General features: G+C 38.3%; 1 protein-coding gene across 12 annotated transcripts in view; it reads left to right on the plus strand.

The window, feature by feature from the left end:
* The window catches only part of YAP1 (Yes1 associated transcriptional regulator), a 125,152-nt gene extending 100,248 nt beyond the window's left edge, over nt 1–24,904 (plus strand). For 6 of the 12 annotated variants that reach the window (XM_024255114.3, XM_024255116.3, XM_024255115.3 and 3 more), the window contains 4 exons: nt 1,039–1,086; nt 15,110–15,240; nt 18,972–19,084; nt 21,194–24,904. In XM_024255114.3, coding sequence (XP_024110882.1) covers nt 1,039–1,086; nt 15,110–15,240; nt 18,972–19,084; nt 21,194–21,432 — 531 coding nt within the window. In that variant the 3' untranslated portion in view covers nt 21,433–24,904. The remainder of the gene's footprint in view (nt 1–1,038; nt 1,087–15,109; nt 15,241–18,971; nt 19,085–21,193) is intronic. The other 6 variants (XM_024255118.3, XM_024255120.3, XM_024255119.3 and 3 more) reach the window with 1 other exon arrangement.
* Nucleotides 24,905–27,765: the final 2,861 nt, after the last annotated feature.

The following is a 27,765-nucleotide window of genomic DNA, read 5'->3' on the forward strand; positions in this document are numbered from 1 at the left end:
TTCTTTATCTGACATAAAAAAGGATGGAGAAAGGAAGCATTATTGTACCTCTGACTTTCTAACAAATTACCATAAAGGAAGAATATTTTTCATCTAATATTTTAGAACACCGTAGAACCATCAAAAATATAATTACATGGCTAATAGAAAAAAAATAGAGCAATTTTAAAATATGTTTTATGTAACCTATTTTCATTGTTTTTCATTTTGTTGTTGCCGAGTAGTAGTTGTTCTAAGTAAATACAGGTCTCAATTTCACTATGAATAAAAACAGTCAAAATCAAGAAAGTAAAAAAAAAGTTCTTTAATTACTAATGTCAAAATCATACTGTTTTTAAGATAATTTGTAAAGTCTAGAAATGGGGCCATTCGCCATTTTGTTTTATGCCATAGATCATCCTGGGGTTTTTTGGTGGGCAAACGCTGCTATTTGTAAAACTCTTCCTTCCAAAGATTTTCCTAAATCCTTATTCTCAATCTTACTCTGGGTGATGGGTCCTGGACAGAATAGCTTCACTTCCTTTAAAGGTAACTTTTTTGTTTCATCTTTACTACCTACTGTGTCGTCTTTTCTTATGTTGAAGTTGACAGACCTGCTCTATTCTCATACTAATAGACTATTTTTTAGATATTTTTTTTAAGTAATCACAATAAATTCAGTATATCTTAAGTCTTTTGGCTTCCTGTGAACTTCTTCCATTGACAGTTTATCTTACCACTGAAACATCAAATATATTGTATCTGCTTTATCTAATACTCAGAAGCAAAGAACCTACGTGACCAATATCAAATTTTATTTTTTAGTTCTGACTCCTAAAGTCTTGCTGTCCTATCCTCAATCCTGTTAAAAACTTCCGAGGTTCCAGTTTTGTTATGTGGTGACTCCATTGGCTCCTGTCTTCCTCAGTGTGCTTCTTCTTGGGTAGCTTGGGAATTCTGTGCTATGGTGATATGTCTGGATACAATTTGTAAGTCAGCCTACACAGCCAGACCATGTGGCTTAAAGTAATTTTTATCCGTCTTATTTTTTACTCTTAGGCAATGCGGAATATCAATCCCAGCACAGCAAATTCTCCAAAATGTCAGGTAGGCTCTTATCTGATGTTTTAGCACTGGAAAAAAAAAAAAAAAGATATTAAATTAGGAAAGAGAAACTTACATTCCAGGGTCCTGTCCTTGTTGGACATTAGCCCAGAGTATAACTTTGAGCCATCTTTCTACCAAGATACTCAGGTTAACATTGCCCTTCCAAGAAAGTCTACACAGTCTGCTCCCTCCCTGCTCCTCCTAGGGAGTTTCTGTTTATTTTGATTCCATGGAGGTCTTTTTTATTCTATATTTAAATGTATTGTGTCTCGGTTGTACATCCTATCAGCTAGGTATGCCTAATTTTTATTTGAATAGCTTAAAATAGTATGTGTAATGATTTAAAGGAATTAATAAATTGAACAGTAACAAAAGCAGTATTTAGCTGGGTAGGCTAGTTTAGGAAATTTTAGAGTCATGATACTATGAGGAAGAGAAAAATTCTTGCTAGTGGACATTCCAAAGGAAAAATATCAAAATTATCAGGAGAGGATCTGCCTGGATAGTGTTTCAGGTTTTCTTGTTGGCTTTTATCAGCATTCTCTGATGAACCCCAGGGAGCCCTGGTTGTGAAGGCATCTTATTTAGAAGGAAAGATTGTGGCCATTTTTTCTTCTAACACAGGCACTTGTCTGACTCGTGGGAAGAATCTCGTTCTTAAAACCAAAAGGATTTTAGGTGTTTGGGGTCCACAAGATTAGAAGAAATTCGGAGCCAGAGGATCATTCTACTTCTCTTGGGGCAGAAGCAACCATATAATGCCTCACCTTCTATATAACTTACTCTGCACTAGGCTAAATAAGTACATTGTTTTAGAATCTGCTGTAGAAGTAAGAGTTGGCAAAATTCTACTCATTTTGGATACTGTTAAGTTGTCCATTGGAGCACCATAATGATAAAAGTCAGATACAGTCTTCGTAGAGACCAGTTAATTTTCTGAGAGGGAAAATCTCTATTCTTCTTTATCTATCTCATAAATGCCTCCATTAATCAAAAGACCAAGCAAGGCATAACTCATAATAAGCTATCTTCACCAAAGTTGAGCATAGACGTTCTTATGATGAGGGGCACTAATATACCATTTGACTGTGAAGTGCAGGATAGTATTGGGTCTTTATAACGTGAAGCCATTTTTTTCTTTGCCATTTCTCTGAAGTGTTTGTTTTGTTTTGTCTTTTTGGTTTTGTTTTTGTTTTTGAGACGGAGTTCTCGCTCTGTTGCCCAGGCTGGAGTGCAGTGGCATGATCTCGGCTCACTGCAAGCTCTGCCTCCTGGGTTCACACTTTCTCCTGCCTCAGCCTCCCAAGTAGCTGGGACTACAGGCACCCGCCACCACGCCCAGCTAATTTTTTTTGTATTTTTTAGTAGAGACAGGGTTTCACCGTGTTAGCCAGGATGGTCTCGATCTCCTGACCTCGTGATCCGCCCGCCTCGGCCTCCCAAAGTGCTGGGATTACAGACGTGAGCCACCACGTCTGGCCTGAAGTGTTCCTGAAAGAAGAATTTTATTCATGATAAATGAAATATAACTAATATAGGAGCAGAAATTAACTCAAAGGAGATTTGGATTCAGGTAAAAAGTCCTCCATGCCAAAAAAAAATGTTGAAATTGTTTCCTTTTTTCCCAAGGTCTTATACCCTGAATCTGATAAATAAGTCAAATTCTTCTTGATCTTTGTTTCATACTTGAATAGAAAAGTAAATCTTTACTGTATTAAAATTATCAGGAATTCTTAGATTTTTTAAAATAGTAAAGCTTTAGAAAAGGTGAGGCTTATTAGTAGTAAAGCTTCTAAGATACGAAGATTAGAGGTAATTACTTAGATTTGCCCAGACCAGAGCAAAAAACTTGAAAGAAGTTTTTAAAAATCTTCTTTGCATATGCTGGAGATTAAAATATTGGTTTGTTATATATCCTTTAGTTGTCAATGTTTAATATTTACCTGGCATAATTGTGGAAAGTTATCAGTAAATGTATGAAATTCAAGTATAGGGTTATATTTGAAAGAGCTCAGATCAAGAAATCTGGTGGTATTTGTATCAAGAAAGCATGTGTGTATTTTTCTCATCCTATTATTTTCTAAATAACCTTAAGGTAGATGTCGGGAAATAGATCACAAAGAACAGTCATATCTTTTTCTTTTCTTTTTTGAGACGGAGTCTTGCTCTTTCGCCCAGGCTTGAGTGCAGTGGCGTGATCTCGGCTCACTGCAACCTCCGCCTCCCGGGTTCAAGCGATTCTCCTGCCTCAGCCTCCTGAGTAGCTGTGATTACAGGTGCCCGCCACTACGCCCAGCTAATGTTTTGTGTTTTTAGTAGAGACAGGGTTTCACCATGTTATCCAGGATGGTCTCCATCTCCTGACCTCATGATCCGCCTGCCTCGACCTCCCAAAGGGCTGGTATTACAGGCGTGAGCCACCGTGCCCAGCCAGAACAGTCGTATCTTAAGTGAAGATGGCTTTAAACAGTGTTTCTCAGAATAATTAAGAAAGCTAGAAGGGACTTTTCAGCCCCAAAGAACAGAGGGTATAAAGACATCACTCAGTATCTGAACAGTAGACACTGTTGTTCAAAGTTACTGGGTTTTTAACTTATACTTTTCTAATAGATATTAATGCAGCTGAGTTAGCAAGCAATAGTGAGATCAGTGTCATTTTCTAATCATATACCTCATATGCTGTGGGATGTGGAAAGCCACCAGACTTCAAAATGCTTATGAATTACTACAAAAGCTGTCTTTAAGTACTTCCAATAGGATTAACAAATCATGTGGCTGTTGTAGGGTGCTGTGCTCGTGTACACTAACGTCAGTATGGGTGAGGTTAATGAAAAATTCCAAGATCCATGGCCCGAGTGATAGTGAAATGTAAAATTTTGAAAAATCTTTAAAGGCATTTATATATCTTCTTAGTTAAATATGGAAATTATCACCTTAATTTATTATACTATGTTGGCAGAATTTTGGAAAAATTCATCCTTACAGAGCTTAACTTTTTATTTTTATTTTGAGACAGAGTTTTGCCCTTGTTGCCCAGGTTGGAGTGCAATGGCATGATCTCTGCTCACCGCAGCCTCTGCCTCCCGGGTTCAAATGATTCTGCCTCAGCCTCCCAAGTAGCTGGGATTACAGGCATTTGCCACCATGCCCGGCTAATTTTGTGTTTTTGGTAGAGACAGGGTTTCTCCATGTTGGTCAGGCTAGTCTTGAACTCCCAACCTCAGGTGATCTGCCCACCTCGTCCTCCCAAAGTTCTGGGATTACAGGCGTGAGCCACCGCACCCAGCCAAAGAGCCTAACATTTTAATTTCATTTTGATTACTTATGATTTTTATGTTTCAAAAGCAATTTCCATTCTCAGAAGAAACTTTTTGAAACTGTAAACATCTTTGCTTTGTGAGATTGAGTAGTTAATGCTATTTTCTAGTCATATCTCTGTTACACATCAGTGCTCACTTGTAAATTGGAGAGACCTTTTGAGCAAGTGGGTTTAGGAATGCACTCTAGCTTCTGTTTTAAGGTCTTTTGAGAGAAGAACTTTGAGGAAAGATAGTCCCCCCTGAGGTGCGAACACTTCTACCTTCTCTTGTGCTTAAGAATATGGTTCTTGGACTGGGTGCGGTGGCTCACGCCTGTAATCCCAGCGCTTTAGGAGGCCGAGGTGGGTGGATCACCTGAAGTCAGGAGTTTGAGAACCGCCTGGTCAACATGGTGAAACCTGTCTCTACTAAAAATATAGAAATTAGCTGGATGTGGTGGCGGGCGCCTTTAATCCCAGCTGCTCAGGAGGCTGAGGCAGGAGAATTGCCTGAACCTGGGAGGCAGAGGTTGCAGTGAGCCAAGATCGTGGCATTGCACTCCAGCCTGGCGAAAAGAGCAAAACTCCGTCTTGAAAAAAAAAAAAAAAAAGAATTTGGTTCTTAATATCTGGGGTTCCCTAGTACCTATGAGATCCAGTTTAAACTCTGCAACTGGCTCATGGTCTATGGTCAGTAGCCTTCTCACTCACTGGTTCCAGTTAAGCCAGTAACTCTTCCATTAGCTAAGTGTACTCCGCTGCCTTGTTGCTGTTACTCTGCTTACAAGCTTTTCCCCGTAGTGAGAACCTTGCTTATCCCCTTTCTTACCAGTAAAGATTCTTCATTTCTGTTTTAAGGCTTAGGGTGAGATTCATTCCCAAGTGCCCTTATGAGAATTCTTGAGGCAGGGCACAGTGGCTCACGCCTGTAATCCCAGCACTTTGAGAGGCCAAGGCAGGCAAATGACCTGAGGTCAGAAGTCCGAGACCAGCCCAGCCAATATGGTGAAAGTCCATCTCTACTAAAAATAGAAAAATTAGCTGGGCTTGGTGGCATGTGTCTGTAGTCCCAGCTACTCAGGAGGCTGAGGTGGGAGGATGGCCTGAGTTTGGGAAGCAGTGGTTCATTGAGCTGAGATCGTGCCACTACACTCCAGCCTGGGTGACAGAGTGAGACTCTGCCTCAAAAAAAGAAAATTAGAGAATTCTTGAAACTACCCAGAAATAAAAACAACACTGTTGTATAAAGATGTCTTAACTCAGTAGCCAGTATAATTCCAATTTAGGTGGTCAGAAGTATGATATGGGGTTACTTTTGTTTCTGGGCAAGTAATTGCTTCAATCTGTATAGAAATTACATATAAATATTTTGCAACTATTGAATAATGTGTAGTTGCCATTCCTTATGGGTGGTAATGAATAGACACCAAGGTCAGTCCCTGGTTTAATGAATGATAAAGCACACAGTATTGCTGTTGAGGATATTGTACTGCACCATTACCTCTCAACAGTGAAGAGGTTCAGATGTTCACAGTTGTAGTTAATGAGAACAAAATAATACCATTGTTCAGAGCTATATGAAAACAATTGCCAACAACCATTTTTTTCCTGAATTTAGTAAAAGTAAAGTATTTGGCTTTTTTCCCTTCAAACTGTCTTTCATGTTAGCTGTTTCAAAATCCTGTTAACACTTGTCTAACATTATCTTTCTCTTCGAAGTTCTAATATTAAATAAATCATAGATTTATTTGAAGGTTTTCCAATGAATATATTTTATTTTTAGTGGGTACACTGAAAACTTTGTATAAGAGGGAAGATTTAGCCTCACACCCCACATACTTTTAACTGGTTATTTCATTTGTTTTATTAAACTTGCCTCTTCCTTGTTATTTGAACAGTGCCGTAATAACTTTGAGACCGTGATTAAGTAATACAGATTACAAAAGGCCTAATTCTAGAAGTCTATCAGAAAGAATGTAGAATCCTAGGATAATGCTAGAGAACACCAACCTGCCATCCTGTTTTGGATGTGATTTTTCAGAGTTTAAGATTATCATATAGTTCTCATAACTGTCCCCAAATCCATGTGTATACTTTTTTTAATCAAAAAAGTTGTTCTAAAGTTAAAACTGCTTTGGTAAATGGCATAAACATTAAAAAACATAAAGCATTGGCTCAGTGTTTTAATGACTTCAGAAATAATAAAATGTTCTATTACAGTTTAAAGCTGTGTTGGAAAATGGGGTATGACAAGACCTCTATCTTAAACAGTTGGAAGAAATGGCATTTTTTTCTATTTTTAGAATTGTTGACATACACTGCTATCACTAAGGCAAACTACTTACAAGACATATATTTTTAGAGTTATTCTCCATTTCTAAATTTGGATTTCCGGTTCACTAAGTTAATCTTCCTTAAACAAATTGATTACCACCCTCCCTGCAAAAACCCCTTACTCCTGTGCCATGTATTATCGAAAAAACAGATACACTTTTATATAATGTAGTATTTGCTAAAGACAGAATTGCTTTAAGAAAGTAACAGTGACTAGGTAGTTAGCTCCCCAAATCATTAATTCTTATGTTATTTTATTTATTTATTTAAGAAGGAGTTTCACTCATCACCCAGGCTGGAGTGCAATGGCACGATCTCGGCTCACTGCAACCTCCTCCTTGTGGATTCAAGAGCTTCTCCTGCCTCAGCCTCCCAAGTAGTTGGGATTAGAGGCTCACACCACCACCCCCAGCTAATTTTTTTGTATATTCAGTAGAGACAGAGTTTCACCATGTTGGTCAGGCTGGTCTCAAACTCCTGACCTCAGGTGATCCACCCGCCTTGGCCTCCCAAAGTGTTGGGATTACAGGCATGAGCCACTGCGCCTGGCCTATGTTAATATTTTTATATGCAATGAACATAGTATGTTTCATTGGGTTCAGTAAGGAAGATAAAATACTGTTGATATTTAAGGAAATTGCTAGACATGGGATAGGGAAATTGCATATATTCATATAAGAAAACAGGCCAGCCTTTTCTTCCCTTTCTTAACAATATGATATGTCTTTGTGATTCAGTCTAGCCAAAAAACAACCTCTACCTCTCATACAAGCGCGCGTGCGAGTGTGAACACACTCAGATAACAAAGGTTTCAGGAGGTAGAAGTGAAATCGAAATTTCGGAAAGTATCCTACTCCATGCTTTACCTAGTCAGATTATGAAGGAGAATGACCATGAAGTTAGACAAATGAAAGAGTTTTCTCCTATAAGGTGTCCTGCTTCTGGGGAGGAACAGTTAAATCATGTGTTTCCATCGTGAGTAAGTTTTATAATTCCTTGTATTCTTAGCAAAGGATTGTAAATGTGAAAGTGAAGTTACCATAGGAAACTAAGAATTTTAGATGTAAAATAGTGAAAATTTGTTTCAGGGTTATCTAGACATTATGCTAGTTACTTTAAAAAAAATCTTAATATGGATAAGCATGAAGTCAAATTAATCTGAATTTTTAATCAAAAATATATTTTATATAAATTCTCCATTTTATTGCATTTAAAAATAAGCCTGTATATATCTTATACATGCTGTGTTAAAAAATGCCAATTATATTTCAATAAATTTTATCAAAACACATTTTCAGTGACTATCAACATTATTTCATAATTGGGTAAATCTGGCATAGCTCTTTTGTAGACAATCCAATTATGTCCTGAGTCATAAGCCTTGGGACATAATTGGATTGTCTACAAAACTGATTTCAGTTGAAACATTTCATGTTGAAAGTTACGTCTATCTCTAAGAAGTTTTTGGATTATTTTATCCTGAACACAATGCCTAAAATTAGAACACTGGACTAAAAATACAAGTTTGTTAAACTTCTGTTTTCCCAAAGGTAACTAGGATAAATAGTTTGACAAACTTTCAAAACTGGGGAAATAAGTTACAGGAAATTCAGCCAAAACATAATCATGCTTCTGTTCTGTATTTCAAAGGTCAAATAGTTTTTTTCTAACTGAAGCAAGTATTTTTAGCCATTTTCTTCTGTAATAATACAAAAATGTGGTAGCTTTTCCCATTGAGCTTGTAAATCTTAGCTAATCTGGGACACATTTGGAGTCAGAGCTATCTACGTTATAAGTAAAACTAAGGGTCCCGGTTTGTTCTGGAGGAAACTTTGCAGGGTGGTTCATAAAAGAAAACATGAGTTTGCCTGCTTTATTTAGTGGACTTTTATGGAACCAAGACCTAGCCATAAGCCATTGGCCCTTCTTACTGCATTTCTCTCCTCTCATGTAAATAGCAATATAATTTCCCAGAAGGCAAAAAAGATGCTAAGATCATGTATTTTTGGAAGTTAAGGTATGTTGGCCTTACATAAAATAATGCCTTAGTCCACATCATTTAGAAAAATAATGAGAAAGGCAGTAAAAGTAGTCAGTAGTCTGGAAACACTTAGAATATTTTTAGGGTTTTTTAAAATTTTTAGAGTATCCAAGAGAAACGAAACCATGTTTCTACACAAAGCCAAAATGTAGAAATAACCCAAATAAACAAATGTAATATATTCCTACAGTGGAATACTAGTTAGCAATAAAAAGGAATGAACTGTGGATATAACATGAATGAATCCCAAAATTATCACACTAAGTGAAAAAGTACATGCTGTATGATTTTATTTTAGAAAATTCTAGAAAATACCAACTAATCTACAATGACAAAAAGCAGATGATTAGTTTCCGAAGGTTGAAGTAGGGGAGGTGAGAAATAGTGGGAGAAAATTTTGAGAATGATTATCTTTTTTTTTTTTTTTTTTTTTTGAGTTGGAGTTTCATTCTTATTGCCCAGGTTGGAGTGCAATGGCGCAATCTCAGCTACCACAACCTCTGCCTCCTGGGTTCAAGCGATTCTCCTGCCCCAGCCTCCCAAGTCCTCCCGAGTAGCTTGAATTACAGGCACCTGCCACCACACCCAGCTAATTTTTTGTATTTTTAGTAGAGACGGGGTTTCTCCATGTTGGTCAGGCTGGTCTCGAACTCCCAACCTCAAGTGATCTGCCCACCTCACCCTCCCAAAGTGCTGGGATTACAGGTGTGAGCCACTGCGCCCGGCCGAGGATGATTATCTTGATTGTAGTGGCAGCTTCACAGGTTTCACACATTTCAAAACTCATCAATTCATGCATTTTATAATTTATTGTATATCAGTTATATATCAAAAAGCTTTTCAAAATTTACTTGGAATATCTAATCACCTGTAACTAAAAGTTTCAAAACTCAGCTGAGTATTTATAAACCTTTAGTATGCTATCCGTAATCTGCATGTATGTTATTTGTATCATTGGTCTTGTTACATTAGAGTCATCCCTTGAGGGATTAGTTCCAGCAAGTCCCTTATATAAAATGGCATGCTATTTGCATATAACCTACACACATCCTCCTGTATACCTTAAATCATTTCTAGATTACTTATAGTAATACAATGGAAATGCTATGTAAAGAGCTGTTACACTGTTATAACTGTATTGTTATTCTGTATTGGGAATAACGGCAAGAAAGATAGTCTATATATGTTAAGTACAGACACAGCCTTCCATTTTTCTTCTTGAATATTTCGATCCATACTTGGTTGACTTATGGATATGAAAGGCTAACTATATTTGTTTTCATGCCAAATTCTTCCCTATTTGATTAATAATACACTCTCCTACCACCAGTAAGTAAAGTGTCTTTTTTTCATTGATTCAAGTCTAATTTAGGTGAATCCTTAGGTTCGTTACTCTTAGTCATGGCTCAGATATAGGTTTAATGAGAAGAGTGTTTCCATAGCCCTTCAAGGGGTCAGATATCTCCTTAGGTAACTTGGAATGATTTCCCTGCTTACTGACATCTCTAAGTTATCTTTCTTTGTAAATCTGCATAGTTGGTTCTGCAGTGTTTGCTGACGTAGAAATTCAGTTGTTAAATGAAGTAAAAAGTAAAAATTTCACGACTTTTAACAAACATAGTGGCCAAATTCAAAGCAGCAAGAACATGGAGAGTCTAGTCTGCACATGATATTAGTTTTAACATAATAAAAAGTAGGAATTTTATTTAAAAGGCTAAAATAAAAAGTTGTAAAAATAATATGAAAATTATAGCCAATTCAATTAATTTAGTTATGACTTACAGTTTAGTGTTATATATTTGTTTTGTGCTACAAACGTGAGCATACCTTCTTTGATAAAAAGCAAATGAGAGTCTTTAGGATATTCTCAAATACTCCCATGTTTTGTCACAGAACCCTAGGCATCAGCCTCATCTGGAGCCTATAATTTTATTCATTTTAAAGTTTATTGTTAAATACATCCTCCTATATTAAGAGCAAAATAAATTCTTCAAGGAATTATAAGTTGTTTTATGCTCCAGAGTAATCCATTCACTCTGGCCTTAGAGGGTACAGCAAAAATAATGACAATATTGTGTGATAAGTGCTGTGTTCAGGATGTTAAAGACATGACATGTATGTGTCTAATCCAATCTCAAGATCGAGATGGGATCACTACGGAGAGTTTCTTCAAAAAGGTAGTGCCTTCACCAGGTCTTAAATAATATGGAAGAAAGGCATGATATTGAGAGGATGTGTCCTCCCACAGACAGACTACAATGAGTGTAGTATCATTGTTTTAAAGTCACTTCTCACTTTGTAAGATGAGCATGGGAGGAGTCAAAAGTAGGAGATAGAAAAGAAATAAGAGGGATCCCCATAAGACTGCAAGAAAAGTTAAAAAGATGATGAGTATAAATGAAGTTACTTTTGAGGCAAGCAGGAAGAGGTGGCAAGAGGGGCCAGAAAAATCAAAGATTATACCTGATGGCCTGTTTGTTTTTGTTTGTTTTGTTTTTTGTTTTGAGACAGAGTCTCACTCTGTCACCTAGGCTGGAGTGCAGTAGCGCGATCTCGGCTCACTGCAACCTCAGCTTCCTGAGTAGCTGGGACTACAGGCATGCGCCACCACACCTGGCTAATTTTTTTTGTATTTTTAGTAGAGATGGGGTTTCACCATGTTGGTCAGGCTGGTCTCCAACTCCTGACCTCAAATGATCCGCCCACCTCAGCCTCCCAAAGTGCTGGGATTACAGGCGTGAGCCATCGCACCCGGCCAATGGCCTCAATGTTCTTCTAATGTAGATGGAAAAGAAATAGACATGGACTTCACTGGCTGGGCATGGTGGCTCACGCCTGTAATCCTAACACTTTGGGAGGCCCATCGCTTGAACTCAGGTGTTAAGACCAGCCTGGGCGACGTATAGTGAGACCTCGTCTCTACAGAAAATTTGGAGGAAGAGAAAAGAAAAGAAATGGACTTCCCTGAATAGGGGCTTGAGATAGTATGCCATATTTGGAGTAGTGACCATGAGGATGTGAAAAACAACTGACCAAGAACAAAACAAAACAATAAATGGTACTAGGGTCCATCCAAAACCAAAGACCTTTAATTTGTAATGATAACATTCTGGATAGTTGTGTGATTTCTTTTTTTTTTTTTTTTTTTTTCCCTTAGCATTTCTCAGCAATCTCAGAATGAAAATGGAACAAATACACTTTGGCATTGCTTTGGGGTTGGGATTTGCTGGGCTGAGATAAAATGATATGTACATCAGGAATCTAAAAGGTGCTTATGCTGTTTTGAATGATAAGTCATGAATTTAAGCTTGTAGGGAAGGAGAAAAAAAAAATAAGATACCGAAAGACAGCCAATAGACTAGAATAGTAAGGAGAGATGGGTCTGGAGTCTCTGAGGTTGGAGGGCTGGTAGAGTGGACATGAGTTTATGCGGGAACTGGTTAGGAAAAATGTGAGAAAGTAGGATAAGTGCATGTAAGATTTTGGGGAGAGAAGTTTCTAAGCCAGTTCCAGGGTATGACTGAGGGAATTAATGATTGAAATACAGTGATGAAGTGGTCAGTATCATTTCAGTGTAAAGGCGATCCCAGCATTTCAACAATGGGTTATTACATGGGTTTTATGCGTGGAGGTCATAATTCCAATGTGATGAATGCAGTTGGAATGAAGAGAAACACTGATCATCATCTCAAAACATGACTTCAGATTTTAGAGTTGGTTTGGTTTCAAATAACAGGATCTTAGTGGCTGTGCAATGGGTGTTTGAGTGGAGTGGAGATGAAGGTCACTGGAATCCAGAAGGTTCAGGAAGCTGTCAGGTTAAGTGAATTGTCTGTTTAATACTGAAGCATGTTAAGAGGCATGGAGAATAGTTGGAGTGGCAAGAGGCTTTGACCAGGCTCCGGAATTTTCCCGCATATAAGATGGAGTAATGAAGAGATCAGTAAATTTGAGTACAAGAAGCAGTTTACCTTGCAGAGAAGACAGGCAAACAATTTTGGCATTTGGCCAGGTCCCTAGGTTCCCTCTCAGGACATTGGTGTTTGTTTTTTTGTAATGTATAGGATTGAAAAGAAAAGGAATTTCATTGATACAGTTAACAAAATATTAAATAGAAATTTGTGATATAATGTGCTTCTTTTTAATGTATAAGTAACAAGATCTAAGGCTGGGTGCAGTGGCCTATGCTTGTAATGCCAGCACTTTGGGCGGCCGAGGCAGGTAGATCATCTGAGCCTGGGAGATTGAGACCAGCTGGGCAACATGGCAAAACCCTGTCTCTACAAAAATACAAAAAATTAGCTGGGTATGGTGGTGTGCCCCTGTGGCTGCAGCTACTCATGAGGCTGAGGCAGGAGGATCACTTGAGCCTGGAAGGTCAAGGCTGCAGTGAGCTATAATTGCACCACTGCATTCCAGATTGGGTGACAGAGTGAGACCCCGTCTCAAAAAGATTAAAAAAAAAAATCTAGAAGCACATCTTAACAACGTAACTACTGTAGCATTGAAATAGCAATGATCATAAATGGTATTTTAAAATATTTGCGACAACTACAGTGTGATATGAAAACATTTATATGTTCTATTGGTGAAAAGTTAGGTACAGTGAATACTAATGGTGCATACTACATTGGAGAAAATGTTGACAAATTTAGCGAAAATTAATGTATAATTTTTTTTTTTTTTTTTTTTACCCCATCGAAGTTCAGAGACTCTCTAAATTCTGTCATGGTCCGCTGGTTAAGAAACTCTGGTTTAAAGGATGGTATATCCAGAAGGCATAAACCTAAAGAAAAATAAGTGGTATTTGCATGCAGGAGAATTGTAGTTTAGAAGTGGCAGCATAGAGCTAGGAGAAGCTTTCCATACTTCAGGACCCCATGGCGATTGTGGAGGTGAGGGCTGGAGATGGTGGGGCTGTGCCTCAGTGAGCAGACTTGGCTCAGAAAGCTGTGTGGAAGGATGAGGGAGTCAGGCCAGTATACTTCGTGATAAGAAACTGTATGTATTTCAAATTAAACCCAAAAAGTAGAGGGAAAGGAAGCTGATGGTCTAGTAGAGATGATGTTTATGATAGGTGGAGAGGCACAGTGAAAATTCTTAGGAGGGTAAGAAACAGTGAACAGATAAAGGAGAGAAAAAGGACAGAGTAGTAATGAGTGTGCTACAGATGGGTCACAGTGAGATGAACTGTTTTTGAGGTCCTGGGCAAATACAGGCTGAAACCTGGGAGGTTTGGAAGCCCGTGAAGGCAGGCCTTCTGCAACCATCAGAGTAGCAGCCTACAGCCTTTGCTCAGGTTTAAAGGGAGAATCCTGCTGAGAAATCGTTGGATGTCCCTGAAGAAATTTTACCCGATTTTAAATATTATGTTTGTGGTGGAGAAGCCTCGGGTTTGTGTTTTAACTTCCGATGTCTTTTTTTCATTTTCCTCCTCTCTCCCTGCTAGAGGGCGGAACGTATTCTGTCCAGCTCAGGATAGAAAAACCTGAAGTCAAAATGAGACATTTAATAGCAAAGTGTGAAATAGTGTTGGGAGCTGGGGAAGGATTGGTGTCTTATAGTAAAATCATCAGATGCTGTTCTTCCTGCTTCTTTTTTTTTTTTTTTTTTTTGGCGAGAGGGGGTTCCACACACACACACAAAACCATATAAGAGTTGTCGAGTAAAAGCAAACTTTAAGAATTATTTTTTTAGGGCCGGGCGCGGTGGCTCACGTCTGTAATCCCAGCACTTTGGGAGGCCGAGGCGGGTGGATCACGAGGCCAAGAGATCGAGACCATTCTGGCTAACATGGTGAAACCCCGTCTCTACTAAAAAAATACAAAAAATTAGCTGGGCGTGGTGGCTCACGCCTGTAGTCCCAGCTACTTGGGAGGCTGAGGCAGGAGAATCACTTGAACCCAGGAGGCGGAGGTTGCAGTGAGCCAAGATTGCGCCACTGCACTCCAGCCTGGTGACAGAGCGAGACTCCGTCTCGAAGGAAAAAAAAAAAGAAGAATTATTTTTTTAAAGACCAGACTTGCCATTCTATAATAACTCAAAGGAGGATTTGGGAATATCTTCCAGAGTAAGGAAAATAACAAAAAGAAAACAAAGTAGCAAAATGTATATAGGGTGGGGGGTGGTTAATATGACTAGACAGATTTTAAATATATGTAACTTAATTTTTAGTCATTTGAAATGGATAGAATTAGGTCATTCTGATTGGGAAATGTATTAACTTTAAAGTAGATGTTTTTAATCTATCTGCACGGTTACTCTGATGAACGTTTTATTTCTTTAAACCTAACATTAAATGTGTTCATCAGTAGATTGATTCTCTTTGGCTTTGTTTTATTTTTAATTAGGAGTTAGCGCTGCGTAGCCAGTTACCAACACTGGAGCAGGATGGTGGGACTCAAAATCCAGTGTCTTCTCCCGGGATGTCTCAGGAATTGAGAACAATGACGACCAATAGCTCAGATCCTTTCCTTAACAGGTTGGTGAAAGTTGCTACTGGTGAATATCTGAAAAGGATCATTGCTTTAAAATCATTCTGCTTAGTCCTTGTAATAGGCTATTTGGAACATCTGTGTGGGCCAAAAACCATAGCTGTAAATGAATCTCTCTGTAAATGGCAAGTACATGCAGAGTTGAGGATTAAAAGTTGTCTCCTGTGAGAGGAAGTGAACTGTTCAGACTTGTACAAGGGATACTTATGCAAAGTCACAATGTGTTTGCTTCTGCCTATACTGTTGACTAACAGTTACTTAAAATTACAGAATCATGAAGGAACATGTGAATGCCTTTCTGTGAAAGCAAATGAATTGCATGTTAAACCTACTTAGGATTGCATTGTAAGGATCACTGGAAGGAATTTTCCACATAGTTATTCAACCTAAAATGTTTCACCCAGCAGCACTGTAAGGCCTCATGTTCTTAAGGGCTATAGTCCAAGGAGATAAAATGTAAGGTTGTGCCTCTTTCAAAAATGCACTGAGATTAACGGCAGTATTTGAAAATAACATAGCTTAGGGATGCTTCTTAGTGAGTTACCACAAATCCTGGGTTTCAGACAGATTGCAATATTACATAAACTGCCATTTTGAAGTCTGTAAGCTGAAACAGGTCATATTCTTTGCCTAGGAAGTAATTTAAGATTAAGATTTAATTAAAATTCCTTCTTCTAGGTTGTAAAATATCTATGGAGTTTGAAACTTTTTAAAATATGGGATTAGTTTACGCTTTGGATTCCTTTTCTAACTGATTTAAATAACACACTTTCTTAAATACTCAAAGGTATTTTGCACTAGGAAAACTATTACACCACCTTTTCAGTTCTCACCAATTGATTTGTAAACTTAGTAATTCCAAGAGAAAATATCTTACCCTGCTAAAAGTATTTAGTGCAATAGAATTCACCATTTACTCAGTTTTTAAGATTAGTGCTGGTGGCCTAGTTGGAAGGTTTGATTTTGAAGACCATCTAAAATGTATTTTAAGTTTGTATTTACTCTTCTGACATACAGTTTAAAGTTCTAAAAGTAAGTGTATTTATATAAGATTGTAGTTCTAGACTTAAACTGAGGCGAATTAAGAGATGCATAGCCTCAGAACTTTTTTTCCAACAAGGAAAATTTCATATCCATGTAATTCCAGTACCTGTCTTGTTGAAGGGGCTATATTAATCCCAGGGATAAAAATTAGACCATTTTAAAAATGGATAGGCTGCATATCCTTCTGACAGTCACTTATGAAGATTTTTTTTCTTAAAACTTTTGATGAGAGCTGGGCTACAATTTGAGATTCTGTTTTCTGGGAAGATGAGAGTGGCAGATAATCAATGTTACTAATCTGAGGGCAGAATTATATATGCATTCTCTGCAGTACCCCCAGTTTCTAATAATAACATACATCTGACTTTGACTTTTTTTTTTTTCTTTAAAAAAAAAAAAAACTCTTGACTGGGCATGATGGCTTATGCCTGTAATCCCAGCACTTTGGGAGGCCAAGGCAAGTGGACCACCACCTGGAGTAAGAGTTCGAGACCAGCCTGACCAACATGGCGAAACCCCATCTTTACTAAAAATACAAAATTAGCTGGGCATGGTCACGCATGCCTGTAATCCCAGCTACTTGGGAGGCTGAGGCAGGAGAATCACTTGAACCCAGGAGGCAGAGGTTGCGGTGAGCTGAGATCATGCCGTTGCACTCCAGCCTGGGCAACAAGAGTGAAACTTCGTCTCAAAAAACAAAAAGACAAACAAAAAAACCTCTTGATGGTTTTTCCCTTGTTTACTATTTGATTTATATATATTCCTTAAGCTCTAAATACTTTTTCCCCCAACTTGCCATGGCATTGACTCTTAGTAGTAATGCAGAGTTCCCTTATCTCCCTTTTACTTTTGAGAACCCTCAAAGCTCACTCAGATGTCCCCCTCCATGAAACCTTTACCCTTTACTTCCAAGCTCCCTGTTTGTTCTGAAAGTACTGTGCTTACATCTAAGTTCATATAGCCCCTGTATATGATTCATTAGTATATTTGTTCATTTCCCTCCTTGAAGTTGTGAGCCTCTCACAAAACATTGTTTGTAGGTGGCGGTGATTGTTAACCTCTTTATCCTCAAAGCCTAGTCTAATGCCTGTCATGTAGTAGCAGATTCTCAGTGAATGTTTATTGAATGAGTGGGGCCTGTAGGAAGTGGGGTTCTGCAGGGAGCAGTTCCTCACCAGGAAAATGGCCCTGTAAACTCTGTCCTCAGGAATGCCCATGTGCTTCCCCTGTGGTTTGGAATGAACTCTGCACAACTCTGTAAGTTCAGCTATTCAGTAATAGACTAAAATGTCTGATGTGTGTCCCATGCTTAGCAGCCGAATAAAGTGATTACTAGGACCAGGCTTTTGTCCCAGATCAGGGCAGGCAAAATACAAACAAACCACATCCTGAGGCCTTCTCATACATGGCTGCATTGTATACCAATGTTCTCAGAGGCAAATGTGCGTTTTCTTCGATCTGTGTGAGGCTTTTGAGCCTTGGCAAAATCTGGCAGAAGCATTAGAGTAAACCAGTGATTGCAGTATATGGAATGAGGGGAGAGAGAGAACAAGGTAAATGCATTGCATCATTTAGGGAAGGCAGTTGGGGTACTGACTGAGTTTTTAGCCTTGAGCAATTTTTAAACTTGTTTTTATTTTTTAACTGTCATGTAAGTTAAATAGCTGCTTATTAAATGTACAAGCTGTAGAGAAAGTTAAAGTTCACACTCATACACAGACCATTGAAGAATAACAGCTGCCTTGATTTTATGCGTTTCTCTAAGATTTTGTAGAGTTAGAACTCAGTGAATGCCAGCTGATGTCTAGATGCTACTAGCTTAGGAAAGTGTTCTATTTATCAGGGTAATGGATATTTACCATATTTGAATGTAAATCTGGGAAACCTTACTTAGTCTAAAGTGAAAATCTGTGTTGGGTCATTTTATTTTCAAGGGATGTGCCTTGCCATTTTTTGTTTTGCTCTTTTCTTTAACTGGAGCTATATGATTTCCCGTTTTGTTTCGTCCTGAAGTGTTTGAGGTTTTTTCCTCCCCTGCCCAAACACAGAAGCAAGGAGATCAAGCCACCAGTATTCTTATCTTATCGGCAGTGACTCATCTATTTTGGCTCAGTCCTAAAAGGAATTCTGGTGGTTTATTTGGGGTTGATTTTTCCTTGGCTTATGTTCTCCGCACAATAGCTAGGAATTTAACTTGAGTCTAGTGCAGACCTTTCTCCTCGCCCACCTGGAGTTTGTGTTTTGACCTCTCTGTGCCACCACCACCTGGAGAATTGAGACCTTGGGACAAGTAAGTTGCATGGGTTCCTCCGCACCCCCAGATTCAAATGATATTACAGAGAGGAGAATACTGATGCAGAGAATTTTCTGTCAGCCAGGAAAACTAACTGGGGGTATCTTTTTTGTCCCTTATTGTCACCAAGCACAGAACCTTAGGAGAAATCTTGGTTCCTTAGAGCTGCCAGCTTCAATTAGCATTAACTTGTCTATTTCACTTCATAGCACAAGCCCTGTTTATGGCCCTGAGGGAGGGTGCTTGTTTCAGACGTTGCAGAGCAGGAATTTTCACTAATCCTCTTTGAGAATTATGTTGCTGCTCAGCAGGTGTTTATTTTTACCTTGAATTGATTTTTTAAATTTTTTGTGTTGGTCTTTAACTGTCATGTTTATGTAGTGGCACCTATCACTCTCGAGATGAGAGTACAGACAGTGGACTAAGCATGAGCAGCTACAGTGTCCCTCGAACCCCAGATGACTTCCTGAACAGTGTGGATGAGATGGATACAGGTTAGTATTCTTTATTCCTCTTAGTAACCTGACTTAACAGTCGGATATGTTATCACCAGGTCTCATAAGGTATTGTAAGCAAAGATGATTCAGAAGAAAACCAATTAAAATCCTGTAAATTTGAATTAAATTGATCCTGCTTTGTCTCTATATGGTGATTTGTAACTTGTCTTTTTCTAGTTTAAAAAAATATATATCATGGATTGGCCGGGTGCAGTGGCTCATGCCTCTAATCCCAGCATTTTGGGAGGCCAAAGTGGGTGTATTGTTTGAGCCCAGGAGTTCAAGACCAGTCTGGGAAACATGGTGAAACCCCATCTCTATAAAAAAAATACAAAAATAAGCCAGGTGTCATGGTACATGCCTGTAGTCCCAGCTACTCAGGAGGCTGAGGTGGGAGGATGGACTGAGCCCCAGTGATCACACCACTGCACTCCAGTTTGGGTGACAGAATGAGACCCCTTCTCAAAAAAATCATAAATTGGATATATTAGCTCTATTTGAATAAAACTCTGATAACATGACTTATGTTAGCATGTTGATCTTAATTGGCAAGACAAACTGACAACCCTGTTAGAACATCTCTCTCATTATAGATTAGTGTCCTTAATTTTGAGAGATGTCTACATTTAATTCAGTGTTTGTCTTCGTCTTTTCTCTAAGAGTTTTTGGTCCACCTTAGGTGTTATGGGGCTCCGGAAACCAGGTGGGAAAGACTAGGAGGTGGGGCTCACTTACTTTATTAGAATAGTTGCAGAAGGCCAGGTTCGGTGGCTTATACCTGTAATCCCAGCACTTTGGGAGGCCGAGGTAGCCAGATCACCTGAGGTCATAAGTTCAAGACCAGCCTGGCCAACATGGTGAAACCCTGTCTCTACTAAAAATATAAAAATTAGCCACATGTGGTGTGCACCTGTAATCCCAGCTACTCAGGAGACTAAGGCAGGAGAATCATTTGAACCCAGGAGGCAGAGGTTGCAGTGAGCCGAGATCACACCACTGCACTCCAGCCTGGGTGACAGAGCAAGACTCCATCTCAAAAAAACAAAAAAAAGAAGTTGCAGGGGTCTTGCAGGAGCTGAGAAATACCTGCCTCACAGGGGTAATTACGGAAGCATTTCTCCTGTGGCTTACCTGGCAACCATTCATTGCCCTAGACGTGACAACTGCCAGAGTGCATGAATTGGCAGGGAAATGAAGCTGTTCTTTAGCTACCAACTCTTTCACTAACTACTTCTATTCTGAAAGTGTTTAGCAAGGCTTTTGTGCCTGTACTCATCCAGCTCCTGGCTCTGATGCTTTCTAGAATCCACACTATCCCCTCCTCTCTGATTATCTAGATGTTAAATCATCCTTAGGAGCCACTTCAAACCCATTTCACACACAACACCTTTACTTACTCCTCTAATCTGTATTGCTCTCTTCTCCAGACCCCTGTAGCACTTAATGGTTTATATTAGTTTTTCTGAAAGTATGTTCTATTGAAGCTCTGAGGAGTGTTAATGTTGTCATATGCAAAAAAGGCTCTGTGGCCAAGTAAGTTTGGGAAACCTAGAAGCAAGGCTAAGAAGATGGATTTATTCAAAGCCTTCTGGGAAGCTTGTTTTGCTGTTAGGAAGGTGCATCTCCTAAGGGTGGAATAAAGTATTCGTGCAGTCTTTCTATTTTAGTGTTTCCCAAGGTGTATTTAAGGCCAAGGTAGGTCTATACCACTCATTTTTATGTTTAGTCTTATTATGGTGGTGCTTATCTGAAGACAGGGTAGTGATGCTGTTGTGTTGTGTACTTGTTCTTTCTCCCGCTGCTGCATATAATTTTTCAAGGGCTTTTTTATTTTTTTCATGATTCCCCTTAGTGCTTAGCACATAATAGCAATCAAGCTGTTATTGGATATCTGAACAATGTTGAAGCAAAAGTAAACTTGGCATTGTTATTTTGTTATCTGTGAGTTGTTTGACCTGATATAAATTCTAGGTATCAGTGGTATCAGTTTAGGTCAGTCAGGAGCGCTTTACTTTCCCTGTGCACTTCTCTATGCTCATATGATACAGCCCTGATGTTAGCTTTTCAAAAAGGACTTTGTTATCTCTCTCTCTGTGTTTCCACTAGGTGATACTATCAACCAAAGCACCCTGCCCTCACAGCAGAACCGTTTCCCAGACTACCTTGAAGCCATTCCTGGGACAAATGTGGACCTTGGAACACTGGAAGGAGATGGAATGAACATAGAAGGAGAGGAGTTGATGCCAAGTCTGCAGGAAGCTTTGAGTTCTGACATCCTTAATGACATGGAGTCTGTTTTGGCTGCCACCAAGCTAGATAAAGAAAGCTTTCTTACATGGTTATAGAGCCCTCAGGCAGACTGAATTCTAAATCTGTGAAGGATCTAAGGAGACACATGCACCGGAAATTTCCATAAGCCAGTTGCAGTTTTCAGGCTAATACAGAAAAAGATGAACAAACGTCCAGCAAGATACTTTAATCCTCTGTTTTGCTCTTCCTTGTCCATTGCTGCTGTTAATGTATTGCTGACCTCTTTCACAGTTGGCTCTAAAGAATCAAAAAAAAAAGAAAAAAACTTTTTATTTCTTTTGCTATTGTAACTACTGTTCATTTTGGGGGCTGGGGGAAGTGAGCCTGTTTGGATGATGGATGCTATTCCTTTTGCCCAGTTAAATGTTCACCAATCATTTTAACTAAATACTCAGACTTAGAAGTCAGATGCTTCATGTCACAGCATTTAGTTTGTTCAACAGTTGTTTCTTCAGCTTCCTTTGTCCAGTGGAAAAACATGGTTTACTGGTCTGACAAGCCAAAAATGTTATATCTGATATTAAATACTTAATGCTGATTTGAAGAGATAGCTGAAACCAAGGCTGAAGACTGTTTTACTTTCAGTATTTTCTTTTCCTCCTAGTGCTATCATTAGTCACATAATGACCTTGATTTTATTTTAGGAGCTTATAAGGCATGAGACAATTTCCATATAAATATATTAATTATTGCCACATACTCTAGTATAGATTTTGGTGGATAATTTTGTGGGTGTGCATTTTGTTTTGTTTTGTTGGTTTTTTTTTTTTTGGCGGGGGCGGTGGGGGGGTGTTGGTTGGTTGGTTGGTTTTGTCGGAACCTAGGCAAATGACCATGTTAGTGAATCTGTTAATAGTTGTAGCTTGGGATGGTTTTTGTAGTTGTTTTGGTAAAATCTTCATTTCCTGGTTTTTTTTTTACCACCTTATTTAAATCTCGATTATCTGCTCTCTCTTTTATATACATACACACACCCAAACATAACATTTATAATAGTGTGGTAGTGGAATGTATCCTTTTTTAGGTTTCCCTACTTTCCAGTTAATTTTTAAAATGGTAGCGCTTTGTAAGCATTTAGAATACATGACTAGTAGTTTATATTTCACTGGTAGTTTAAATCTGGTTGGGGCAGTCCGCAGATGTTTGAAGTAGTTTAGTGTTCTAGAAAGAGCTATTACTGTGGATAGTGCCTAGGGGAGTGCTCCACGCCCTCTGGGCATACGGTAGATATTATCTGATGAATTGGAAAGGAGCAAACCAGAAATGGCTTTATTTTCTCCCTTGGACTAATTTTTAAGTCTCGGTTGGAAATCAGTGAGTAGGTTCATAATGTGCATGACAGAAATAAGCTTTATAGTGGTTTACCTTCACTTAGCTTTGGAAGTTTACTTTGCCTTAGTTTTGGAAGTAAATTCTAGTTTGTAGTTCTCATTTGTAATGAACACATTAATGACTAGATTAAAATAGTGCCTTCAAGATTGTTCTTACTTACAAGACTTGCTCCTACTTCTACGCTGAAAATTGACCCTGGATAGAATACTATAAGGTCTTGAGTTAGCTGGAAAAGTGATCAGATTAATAAATGTATATTGGTAGTTGAATTTAGCAAAGAAATAGAGATAATCATGATTATACCTTTATTTTTACAGGAAGAGATGATGTAACTAGAGTATGTGTCTACAGGAGTAATAATGGTTTCCAAAGAGTATTTTTTAAAGGAACAAAATGAGCATGAATTAACTCTTCAATATAAGCTATGAAGTAATAGTTGGTTGTGAATTAAAGTGGCACCAGCTAGCACCTCTGTGTTTTAAGGGTCTTTCAATGTTTCTAGAATAAGCCCTTATTTTCAAGGGTTCATAACAGGCATAAAATCTCTTCTCCTGGCAAAAGCTGCTATGAAAAGCCTCAGCTTGGGAAGATAGATTTTTTCCCCCCAATTACAAAATCTAAGTATTTTGGCCCTTCAATTTGGAGGAGTGCAAAAGTTGGAAGTAAGAAGTTTTATTTTAAGTACTTTCAGTGCTCAAAAAAAAATGCAATCACTGTGTTGTATATAATAGTTCATAGGTTGATCACTCATAATAATTGACTCTAAGGCTTTTATTAAGAAAACAGCAGAAAGATTAAATCTTGAATTAAGTCTGGGGGGAAATGGCCACTGCAGATGGAGTTTTAGAGTAGTAATGAAATTCTACCTAGAATGCAAAATTGGGTATATGAATTATATAGCATGTTGGGATTTTTTTTAATGTGCAGAAGATCAAAGCTACTTGGAAGGAGTGCCTGTAATTTGCCAGTAGCCACAAATTAAGATTATATCTTATATATCAGCAGATTAGCTTTAGCTTAGGGGGAGGGTGGGAAAGTTTGGGGGGGTTGTGAAGATTTAGGGGGACCTTGATAGAGAACTTTATAAACTTCTTTCTCTTTAATAAAGACTTGTCTTACACCGTGCTGCCATTAAAGGCAGCTGTTCCTAGAGTTTCAATCACCTAAGTACACCCACAAAACAAGAATATGGAGATCTTCCTTTACCCCTCAACTTTAATTTGCCCAGTTATACCTCAGTGTTGTAGCAGTACTGTGATACCTGGCACAGTGCTTTGATCTTATGATGCCCTCTGTACTGACCTGAAGGAGACCTAAGAGTCCTTTCCCTTTTTGAGTTTGAATCATAGCCTTGATGTGGTCTCTTGTTTTATGTCCTTGTTCCTAATGTAAAAGTGCTTAACTGCTTCTTGGTTGTATTGGGTAGCATTGGGATAAGATTTTAACTGGGTATTCTTGAATTGCTTTTACAATAAACCAATTTTATAATCTTTAAATTTATCAACTTTTTACATTTGTGTTATTTTCAGTCAGGGCTTCTTAGATCTACTTATGGTTGATGGAGCACATTGATTTGGAGTTTCAGATCTTCCAAAGCACTATTTGTTGTAATAACTATTTTCTAAATATAGTGCCTTTAAAGGAAAAATGAACACAGGGAAGTGACTTTGCTACAAATAATGTTGCTGTGTTAAGTATTCATATTAAATACATGCCTTCTATATGGAACATGGCAGAAAGACTGAAAAATAACAGTAATTAATTGTGTAATTCAGAATTCATACCAATCAGTGTTGAAACTCAAACATTGCAAAAGTGGGTGGCAATATTCAGTGCGTAACACTTTTATAGCATTGGTACATCTGAGAAATGAGTGCTCAGGTGGATTTTATCCTCGCAAGCATGTTATAAGAATTGTGGGTGTGCCTATCATAACAATTGTTTTCTGTATCTTGAAAAAGTATTCTCCACATTTTAAATGTTTTATATTAGAGAATTCTTTAATGCACACTTGTCAAATATATATATATATAGTACCAATGTTACCTTTTTTTTTTTGTTTTAGATGTAAGAGCATGCTCATATGTTAGGTACTTACATAAATTGTTACATTATTTTTTCTTATGTAATACCTTTTTGTTTGTTTATGTGGTTCAAATATATTCTTTCCTTAAACTCTTCTTTGTTGTTTTTAACAATTGATATTTGAAACTTTTTTTTTTTTTTTGGCTTCTTACTGGTCTTCCAATAGAACAAGAACTGGCAATAAAAGGTGATTACAGTAGTAACTGGGAAGACAGGTTAAACTTAAGGTTCGTTTTGCTTTAAGTTAGGCTTGACATTTGGAACTTTTGAAGTATGGATATATAATTCTTTTAACTTTGTGTTCTTACTCTTCACATACACCATCCTCATCCGTGGTAGTGTCTAAGCAGAATTGTGTCTCCTTGATTCTTAAATGACTTCACTACATGTGACAGCACAGAGGACACTGAGAACATAAGAACATGGCACTGTCTTTCAGAATGGCCTTTGGTTTTACTTCTTTAATATATTCTCTCAGGCCAGGCATGGTGGCTCATGCCTGTCATCCCAGCACTTTGAGAGGCCAAGGCAGGCAGATTATGTGAGGTTGGGAGTTCAAGAGCAGCCTGACCAACATGGAGAAACCCCGTCTCTACTAAAAATACAAAATTAGCTGGGCATGGTGCCGCGTGTCTGTAATCCCAGCTACTCGGGAGGCTGGGTATATGTGTATATATACTGTTTATTTTGGAGGTCATGAGAGAATATTATATATTAGTAAAAAGCATTATTTACTGGCTTATAAATAAAAACATTCACAAATTGAAGTGGTAGATCCTGACCCTTGAATAAGAAGTAGATTTGAGTGTCTTTAAAGATGGCTGGACGTGGTGGCTCACGCCTGTAATTTCAGCATTGTGGGCGGAGGCTGAGGCGGGCGGATCACCCGAGGTCAGGAGTTCAACACCAGCCTGGTCAACATGGTGAAAACCCGTCTGTACTAAAAATACAACAATTAGCTGGGCATGGTGGTGCATGCTTGCAATCCCAGCTACTTGAGAGGCTGAGGCGGGAGGATCACTTGAACCTGTGAGGCTGAGGCGGGAGGATCACTTGAACCTGTGAGGCAGAGGCTGTGGTAAGCCAAGACCACGCCACTACACTCCAGCCTGGGTGACAGAGCGAGACTCCATCTCAAAAAAAAAAGATTGATTTCTGTGTTTGCGTGTATAATAGCTTCAATTATTGACACTATTGATACATCTATTTTGGTGAGGCAAATCTGAAAATGCTTCGTATTTTACAATATATAATTTCTTTATGTTAGAACACTAATTTTGTGTAGCTTGAAATTGATTATTTCGTTTTTGTAGTTCAGATATAGTGGTGGTACATCTTGGCTCAAAACCATACCTTGTGTCTGTAGACATTGTGCTTGTTGCTCCACGGTGGTACACTTTTTGTCAGATGGTGTGAAGCCCAGTAATGTGAATCTGCCTTCATTCTGGATCTCTGAGCCAGAATTGTACCATCTTTAGTTAACTCTGAGTCTAACAGAATACTCAGAAAAATGTATTTAGATTTAGGAATAGCCTCTAACGAGAACAAGGAGGAACATTCCAAATACTTGAGAAGTATAGTAGTCATACTTAAAACCTGATTTACATAATGTTTTTCTTAGACCCCAAATTAAAGTTCAACAGCTCAGTAAGTGAATTGCTCAGCTGCAATAAGCAAGAAAACAGTCTTCCAGAGGGAGGAGGAGAGAGAACAGTAACTACTAGTGAAAGGAAACCTAGGTGACTACTGCAGAAGTGATCGGTAGACTGGGGGTTTTGTTTAATTCCCCAACCCCGATTTCCATTTCTTGACAGCTGAGGTTACAAAAGAAAGGCAGCCCCAAGGAGCCGATGATATTTTCTTACCTTCTCTAATGGCAGCCAGACTCTCCCTGCTTCTGTAATCATCAGTTTTACTGACTGAAAACCTGGCTTTATTGCGGGTAAATTCCTGGCTCCGGGGTTCCACATGTGCTACCGCTGTTGGAATCAACAGTAGCTCTGGCAGGATGTCTGCCATGTCATCCCTATTCAACTTTAAACTGTTGGCACTTAGTCTTTTTTAGCCATGAGAACTTTGCAATAAATCTTTTTTGATTTAAAGCTTAATTACTAAATTAAAATTCAGATGAGAAGTCGGTGACATTTAGTACTACAGTTTTTCCAGGTCACACATAAAATATGTTTCGCTACATTGAACATAAAAAGCTCTGACATAGGTAAAATGGATAATTTCTTAACCATAAACATAGCCTTAATACTGCCACAAATGAAAACAGTTGCAGAATCAAGACATGAGCAAAACAAAATGATACTGAAAAGGTATTCTGAATTAAAGTCTGCCATATTTTAACAAAAAACAAAACTCCCAAAGTGACCTGACTTACAAGCTGCTATGATCCTGTTAGAAACAAAAAACCTAGTATCTTTGCCACTGAAAGCAATTATTTGGAGACCTCTTAGCAAAGAGTCTACTTCTGTAAAATTTTTGAACACATAGTCTAATTAACTTAAAAACAAACTTTAACTGTTAAACAAGAACTAGAGGTACTGTAACTTTGTGAAATTGGTATTGGTTTGCACTGAAAGTTAGTGGACAGGGCTTGATTTTTTAGTAAAAGGAACTTTTAAAAACTTCTTAGGGTTGTGACATACCTTTTCCCCACATTTCCTTATGTCTTGTCCCAGGTACATTTTTGTGAAATTATAGTTCCCATGACCTTCATAGAATCTATATAAAATATAAGTTAAACTTCACCTTTTGGTTGTAATTTTATTTGGGATATTATTAGAAGCCACATCTCAGTTCCCTTTTTTTTTTTTTTTTCTTTTTTTGAGACAGGGTCTCGCTCTGTCACCCAGGCTGGAGTGCAATGGTGCAATCTCAGCTCACAGCAACCTCCACTTCCTGGGCTCAAGCAGTTCTCGTGCCTCAGCCTCCCAAGTAGCTTG

The sequence above is a fragment of the Pongo abelii genome, chromosome 9 (genome assembly GCF_028885655.2).
Source record: "Pongo abelii isolate AG06213 chromosome 9, NHGRI_mPonAbe1-v2.0_pri, whole genome shotgun sequence".
NCBI lineage: Eukaryota > Metazoa > Chordata > Mammalia > Primates > Hominidae > Pongo > Pongo abelii.